Genomic DNA, 8,516 nt, shown 5'->3' on the forward strand with positions numbered 1-8,516 from the left:
GGAGAGACCCAATCTGGTTTGATCTGGTTTTTTGTGATGGAATATTAACGTCTTGCAAGGCTATTTTACAAGGTAGCCTTGTTTGGATTCCTTCTGGACGCAAGCGATAACTAGTCATCTTGTTTTCACCTGTGGGCAACGCCATTTACACTTTTTTTTGTTATTAGTTGATTATACAGAAAAACAAAAAACATGCCGAAAAGAAAGGTACGTTTAATTGCGTGCATGCATGTTTTTAATATGTGTGTGTTTATTTTGTTTTCTTAAAAGAAAAAAAGTGGAAATTATGTGTTACGTTAATTTTGCAATGCACACGCATTTAAAACATTCGTCTAGTGCATGCAGAAAAAACAAGTGCAATGTTGCAATGGAAGGAAACTGACTAACAACACTTTGGTGTGTGGTTAGGAGGGGATTGATGAATCCGTCTGTACTATCTTGAACTGGCGCCTTTATTGTGTCCTACACTGTATAGCAGCAGTGGTGTGCCCTGGTATGTCGAGATGCACGTATAAATACATGTTAAATATGTCAGTTCTTGCTGGACAGTAAATTTCGTGTGCCTGTTTTTTTTTTCTTCCGAATATGTAAATAAGCGAGGTTGTGGTTTTTTTGTTCTTCAAAATGGCACGTATTGAAATGTATTCAAACAAAGGGGGTGTATCCTCGTACTGTACACAAAGATTGTGGAATTGTGCAGAGTTCGAAGGAATGCGAAACCAAATTTAAAAAAATAAAAAATAAAATGCAACGCTTTTATCTAAAGACGACTGTACATGTTTGATATGTATCTATTTTCATGAAGAAAAAATATTGTATTAATTGATACGTCATTTAAAAAATAAAGGGGGGAACGCAGTATACATGTTGCATGCTCGTTGCGGTTTTAAAGATGTAAATTCTCAGTAAGCTGGTGCTAATTTGTACGTTAATGCAGACGGTACAGATGCAGCCATTCCATTTGGTCTTGTATACCCAATAAGGTAGGTTGGATGCACAATCGTGTAGGTGTCATGGCTGCTGATAATGAAGACGCTTACTGTAAGCTATAATTGTTGCGACGCTCGAATTCAACAGACACACTGCGTGTGTGCGCAAACAAAATAGTTAGGCCTAACAATGTCGCAAAAGGGAAGTCTAAATATAATATCGTTTAAAATCCGCATAACTTAACACCGTGAACATTGTCTGCGTCTGCCTACATCTGTGCAGTTCCCCCCCCCCATCCTTCTTGCTGGTATTGTAATGACGATGTCCCAGCACAGCGTCAGTGCTACAGTTTTCTCGTACGTTGCAGACTTTCTCCGCTTGGAGTATCGCTGAGGATGTCGGAGTTCGAAACGCGAACAAAAGGCGGGAATGGATGGTGGCTGCGGTGACGTCGCCTCGCCTTTGATGTCGCAAGCCCCTCCCTTACTTGATATAGGAGGGCGCTTAGGGAGGCGGGGCGCTTAGTGTTTATCTTTCTTTTTGTAGCAGAGACTAGCAAAGACGGAAAATAACAAATACTGCGCTAAACCGTAAAACAAGGGCTCGTTAAGCCGTGTAGATTTCCCCAACAACCACGCTACCGGTTTTTTGATTTGCTCCTAGTTAATTCGACTTAACGACATTTGAATATACTGAAAGCAGATCTTACACATGAATAACCACCATCTATTGTAGTTTTATTTATATTTTCGTTTAAACTTATTTCGAACACGGTTGTTTTTAAGCAGTTTAAAACCGTTATACTGCCCTCGAGACTCGACTACTTACCCATGTGTACGTAGTTATAATACAATAACTTGTAAAATATTTTCCAAGTCAATTATACATTGAAGTATAATGCGCAGATTTAGAGTTCTCCCTAGACTCCGTGTCAGAAAACTGAACACTCCTGGCTTAAAAACAGCAGTGAATTTGTCTGTTCCCTTGACAAGGAGCCCATAACCTTGTTCCATCCTGTCAGTTCATTACGTAATTGCATACCTAGGTTTAGATAACAATGGATTTGAATGAAGGCCTGGCCTAGACTCATTTTAAAATAGCCTAATATTGTACCACTATTTACTATCTTGCCCAAAGCAAAAGAAAATACTAAGGAGTCTTAGGTTATCACGGGCAGTGGTACTGACTTTCTTTCACATGAAAATTGTATACCCTATATGTATACATATATGTAATTTTATTGGTATAAAATAATTTTACAAACTGACAAATGACAAACTTGTAATGAGCTGTTAAAGTTACTTAATTACATAAGTGTGTGTGTTGTATTATGAATATTATCATCTTAACGTTCATGGAAAACTGAACCTTTTAATTATATCTTTGTTTCATTTATTGCCCAAAATGCAATTTATTATTATTATTATTAATAATAATAATAATAATAATAATAATATATTTAAATACCCTTGTTCTTTCTTTTTTCAGGAAAGTGATAAAGTTGAAGCACAAGATGATGTAAGTTTTGATGAATCTTTCAGACAATTTAGAAAATGTGTAGAAACATTATCATTGTGACATCTGTACCCGAAAAAAAAAAAAAAAAAAAATGACTGAATTTCAAATAAATGATACAAATAAACTCCGTTGTTTAAATGTCAGAACTAGTCAAATGGAAGGCTTAAGTTCAAAGTGGAAGGTGAGCAGATTATCTTAGTGATGTGTGTTTTTGCATAGCACATTCTGAGATGTCTGGTTACAGCTGGTTTGGAACCAGTAGTCCTTCTCTCAATTGTATGAAGTTCTAGACTAGCTGTACTACCAGGGTTCAAACCTACCTGCAGTAGTGAGGACAGGGTCTTTGGCTTGTGTGTGATTTTTAAGAAGGTGGGTGTAGTACTATAGCTACATTACTGAACTGCAGCGCAAAGCTGTAATGCCTTCTCTAATGGAGAATGATTGATCAGCCACATGCATTCTGGTATGGCACAATCATAAGATGAAAGTTGTGTGTGATCCACTGGACTATGATTGTGGTGCTCAAGTCATTGTAATTGTACATGGCACTATATTCTTATCAGAGGTACTGCGTGTCTTGCAGGAAATCAATCCCTTGCATACAATCTTTGCGTGATCAGACATCAGTTATCTCTGGTTTTCTTTTTTTCGGCATATAGAAATACATGTAGGTAGTTTTCCATAACTGCAAAGTCTAGAGATCGATTGTTTCTTTATTTCTCTTATTTGTGTTCTACAAACAGAAGCTGCCCAAGAGGAGATCAACAAGGATACAAGAGGTAAGCATGCATGTGGTTTGTGTTTTTAATTGGGTATGGATAGAGAAAACAAGGCTGGGTATTGTATTTAAAAAGCTGTATATTCTCATCAAAGATCTAACAATGTTTGTGTTATTAAACTTTTGATTCTGTGTGTTTAATGTAAATTTAAAAATGCTTCCCCCCAAGTTTAAGTGTGATTATAGCATGGAATGACCAATACACTTTTATTCATTTTTCAGCAACCAGCTCAAGCAAAGCCTGAACCCAAGCCAAAGCCAGTAAAGGTAAGAGGCTCCTTTCTTTCTTTCTTTCTTTCTTTCTTTCTTTCTTTCTTTCTTTCTTTCCTCGACCCAACACATGCCTTAACCGCTGGCATGCAGTGAATTTAATCTGACGATCGTGTCCCCTTTCAAAATGAGATGATACCATCTGCCCTGTTTTAGCATCTTGGTATTGTCGCTTGCCTGTGTTTAGTTTCCCCCAGGTTCCTGTGCGGTAGGGATGGAAACAGACATGCACAGTTCAGAGTGGGGAACAGTCAGGGTATGTGTGTTTAGTCCGCTGGAAGTTTAGTTGTATTAATGAGACGGTTGAAGCTAGAGCCCCCACCTCCCATTATGGTCCTGTACACACACGTGCACTGAATTGACAGTAGATGAGATTAATATATACATTTGTATTTCTGTCTTTTATAGAAGGAGAAAACGCCAGCAAAGGCCAAGAAAGGAAAGGCAAAGGAAGAAGCCAAGCAGCAGGAGGAGAAGGAGGAGGACGCCCCTGCAGAAAACGGAGAAGCCCAAAGCGACGAGGTAAACCAAACCATGAGTTTCAGACCCGTATACAGAAGGACACTGCGGTCCTGTAGTGCCGTGCTGTTCCACGCTTCATAGATAAAATAAACCCTCCTGATAAGCACTAATCTTTGACTACCCAGTCTTACCTTGGGCAAGGTAGTCGAAGATTTGTGCAAACCAGTCTATGAAACCAGCCTGAAGTGCTTTAGCTCAAGTTGTTTATCCCTGCTTCAGAATTGTCAGCCACTAAGTGGAGCTGTGGACATTCATTTAGCTTCAAGGTTTCCAGTACAACATGCAAAGACTGAGGCTACCAATTAGGGTGTTTTGATTCAAAGAAATAGGGAATGAGAGTGCAGATGGGGATGGGGATGGGGATGGGGATGGGGATGGGGATGGGGGCGACCCATATAATCATGATCATTGTAGAATCATTTTGTTTTATTATTCACAGTGTTAATGTGGTTTTGAAAGGTTGTTTTATTTTTATTTTTTCGATTCACTCTTTCTTCTTGCAGGCGCCAGCATCTGAAGAATCCGGAGAGAAAGGTGGGGAATCTGACTAGCATCCCTTTACCACGTCTCTCATCAGCGGTCCCTGAACCCCTTTTCTTGTACAATTCAGAGGAATATTTTTATCGACTATTTTCTAAATGCAAGTTTTTTAGTAGTTTTGATTGTAGAAACGCATTTTTTTAAAACGAGAAATTCAGAAAAAAAGGGATTCCACCACATCCCATGTTTTTACATCTCTGGAAAACAATTGTCATTGTAAATGCGTAGGTTTTTATTTGCAATGTGGGGGACAGGGCGGGGGGCGAGGTGTTGCAGAGTGGAAATGCAGCGATCTGGGATACTGTATTGGAGCAGGGACAGATTGGCTCCCAGGCTAACATTCCATAGGCTGTGAGGGATGGGTACTGTAACCTAGATTGTATTGAATTAACAAAACAAAAAATAATAATTAACTGAGAGGTATTGGAGGAAAAAATACACCTATTTTGTTTATAACTTTTAGAATGTTTGTATGCTGTAACATTTAAATGTGTACCCACGTTGATTTTTATTTTTTTTCCCCCCATGACTTAATTAACCCGCTCCCAAGTCCAAGGTCTTTACCCTTTCCAAACTGTGCATTGTGTTGTGTCGTCTGTTTGTTGTTGAACGCCTTTGCAATAACATTGTGTAACTGCTGTGAAAGGGTTTTTAAATTTATATATATAGGGTGTGTAAATGGTATGTTGTAAGGATGGTAAAAAAATGGGACTTCTGTGTTGTGTATGTGTGTTTTTTTTTTTTTGTTTTTTTTTTTGGCAAAGCTTATGACTTGACATGCATAACAGTGTTAAACATACTGGTGGTACCTGTCCTTGTAAGGATGCGAGGTAGCAAACGACTGTGATGTCACTCGAGTTGTCAAGTGATCTCAGCAGTGGCAACAATAGCTACATGTGGTTTTTAGGTAACAAGTATAAGTGTACCCATTGTTTGTTTTTGTTTATAGCTGTTTCTGTGTAATAATGGGTATAAAAGAACCAATAAAACAACTGGTTATACATTTCCTTCTGTGGTGTTTATTTAACAGAGCTCCTAGAAACGGTTGACTCTGGAAAGTTGATTCTGAGTTGTGTGTTCTTCAACAGGGCAACATGCTTTGTTCTACAGGATTGCACATCAGCATTCTACTATGTAAGGATTCTTACTGGTGAAGGATTTTGAAAATACTCTTGATTAGCTTCTTGTTGCCTGGGAAAACACCAAATCAACAGCTTGAGGAACTGCCCTGTCATTTCAGACAATACATCATGGAGTTTCATTAAGTGCAAGCTACTTATTCGTGGGAGATCTATTGCGCTCGGCATTACTTTTCTAAACTTTGTTTTCATCTATTGGTGACTGATAATCAACAGAGCAATCGATTTCACACGATAAATGAGTCATCCATAACCTCAAAAAGAGCAATGGGAATTGTAAGGTAGAACTTGTAAGAAAGTGATGAAGGCACTAACTGAAATGTTTGTCAGCTTCATTTCTACCTTCGTACACAAGAGAGCCTATCGACGGGTTTGTGGCACAGCACTCAAAGATTGCTTCTTTTAACTTGTAACCATTTTGCAGAAGGAACTTTGATAAGAAACACAATAAATGGAACTCTTTGGAGTGCTGCAGTCAAAACTGTTAGGAAGAAATAATATCTGAATTATCATCTTAAAATGAGTAAAACTGCACACGAGTGCCTATATAGGATTCAATCCGCATGGGGAAAAAAGAAGAATGGGAATAAACAAGTTCATTTCTGCAAATATACCTCTGGCATTTCCATTAAAGGTGAAACAACTTCTCGGGTAAATATTTCTACCCGTCCCCTGTAAGCAAAATTCCCTTCAAAAAACTGGCTAAATCCCAAACCATTCAAAGCAAAAATGGACAAACCATTACAAAGGCTGTTTTTACTAGATTGGTTGTCAGGGCTTAGATGTGTTGTCTTTCATTGTCCTATAGATTAGGATCGGAGTTATTCCTTCAACACTTGAGGTGTAAACAAATTCTATTTAGGCAATAATGCTCTTGGGTTACTCTATACCTGGTGGAAACTCTGAGTTTGAACTGAAAGTACATTGTGATTGCTTTTATGAATTACATTTTAACATTTCAAACATTTGTGTTATACAGTTATCTGTACAAGCTTTCAAGACCACATAGCGTGCTCCATCAGGTGACAGTGGGCAGGCTGCATTCATTTATGGCCATGTTTCCATTACATTGTCAGAAGACAGTAAATTAAATAATTCTTCATCTCAGTCAGCCAGCACACAGGCAGTTCTAGAGCTCAACGGACACGGCCACGGGCCAAAAACTATATTACGTTCTCTTGGTCCTTCTGTCAAACGCAATAAAGATTCAGTCAGATCAATCTTTGGTGGATGTTTCCTTTCTGAACAATGAAGTATCACAGACAGCCTGAAAAGTGTCCTAGAACAATCTTAAATAATTGTTGTCTGGACCGACAAGATGAATAGAGCCCAGTTTTGGGGATTATCAGATTGTGAGTGTATCTGTCTGCCTGTACTGTAATAGCTGTCATACTCCACTCTAACATAGATGAAACTTCTGCACACATTCTTTAGCATACGTTATTAGGGACATGAAGTGGCATGTACACCCATTCATAGGTATGCCACACAGTCTTGGTATATAAGTTTCAGGCCACATGCCTATTAGTAAGATAATACGGTAAAGCTTATTAACCACACCATCAAGTGGAACTTGGGAATCTAGGGAGAGTCTCTCTCTCTCTCTCTCTCTCTCTCTCTCTCTCTCTCTCTCTCTCTCTCTCTCTCTCTCTCTCTCTCTAACTATTTTATTTTATAAATCATCAGTTACTTCTCCCTCCTGAACAGCTGTTGTCAAAATAAGAATCCAACTGTAGAATATTTACAGCAAAAGTGAATCCCCTATGCTGAACACCATGTCATAACCCACTCCTGTGAATGAGCTGACAGCAATGTTAAACAGTCTGACATGAGGACAACCTGTGTAACCTTGACGACCCGCAAAGCACCCTTTATTAGCTTCACCTGTACTTGCTTCACATTACCAACAAAACGGATTATTATGTTTTTTCCACCACAGCTAAACCTGCTACTGTCTCCTCTTTCTTGTTATTATTAGGAAAGCCAGTGGCTTCGTTTTTTAAAATCTGCTGCACTGATGATACAACAGAATGATGTCAAATATTTTTTTCATCATCATATCAAAATCTTCCTTTGGCCGAATGTCATGCTTTTATCACAAACTCCTCGTTTCTTCTGTATTAAAAATGAACCACAACATAGAGATTCATGCTGGTTTTCATCCATTCAGTTGATTGTATTACAACACCGGCTTCAGCAGTGGAAGGCAAATAGATGATATGTTCAGTCAAACCTGTCTATTCCAGCCCCTGTACAAACCAGCACTCAGTATAATTCCACATTCATTTTGGATCCTGACCAAATCCCTATTAAAATAATGGTGCGATACCCTTTTGTGACACAATCTGAAACCTCTCTATTCTGAAATCCTGCATGCAGATTTTTCAATACCTCCGCACAATTTTCTGCTCCCAGAAGACGCCGGGTTAGACCAATTTTACTGTATATGAACACAAACCTTTGCTGAACTGAGACTGTAATCTCATTAACAATCAACACCGTGCATTAAACAGATTTATTATTTACGTGTAAATTGTCTGCAACTTGAAAACACTCAATTAGAATGGTAAAGTAACATTTAGAAGAAAGTCAAGTGAACCAACGTTTCGTACGCAATGTTTGTTCACGTGACTACATTTCTTGGAAGTGTTAACCTGTACATATTGTCTTCTCTTTTTCGACTACTACAGTAGATGTAGTGATGTAGTAAATATGACACAACACTGCCTGTGTAGCGTGCTGTTTACAATCCAGTCTTACAATCCAGCATCTGCAGCCTCTTAACCTCGCGTATGTGTATTTATAAATAAATAAATAAC

The 8,516-nt window shown here is 38.5% G+C and overlaps 1 protein-coding gene across 1 annotated transcript; it reads left to right on the forward strand.

The window, feature by feature from the left end:
* The first annotated feature begins 10 nt into the window (after positions 1–10).
* Positions 11–5,564, forward strand: LOC117405545 (non-histone chromosomal protein HMG-14A-like). The gene is made up of 6 exons (XM_034008696.3): positions 11–207; positions 2,419–2,448; positions 3,192–3,227; positions 3,449–3,493; positions 3,905–4,018; positions 4,522–5,564. The coding sequence occupies exons 1-6, from the start codon at positions 193–195 to the stop codon at positions 4,567–4,569; spliced, it is 288 nt and encodes a 95-aa protein (XP_033864587.1). The 5' UTR covers positions 11–192; the 3' UTR covers positions 4,570–5,564.
* Positions 5,565–8,516: the final 2,952 nt, after the last annotated feature.

The sequence above is a fragment of the Acipenser ruthenus genome, chromosome 9, assembly GCF_902713425.1.
Source record: "Acipenser ruthenus chromosome 9, fAciRut3.2 maternal haplotype, whole genome shotgun sequence".
NCBI lineage: Eukaryota > Metazoa > Chordata > Actinopteri > Acipenseriformes > Acipenseridae > Acipenser > Acipenser ruthenus.

Coding starts and splice junctions, on each gene's coding strand:
- LOC117405545 (XM_034008696.3), top strand. Junction 3,228..3,448: donor GATCAACAAGGATACAAGAG/GTAAGCATGCAT, acceptor TTCATTTTTCAG/CAACCAGCTCAAGCAAAGCC. Junction 4,019..4,521: donor GAGAAGCCCAAAGCGACGAG/GTAAACCAAACC, acceptor TTCTTCTTGCAG/GCGCCAGCATCTGAAGAATC.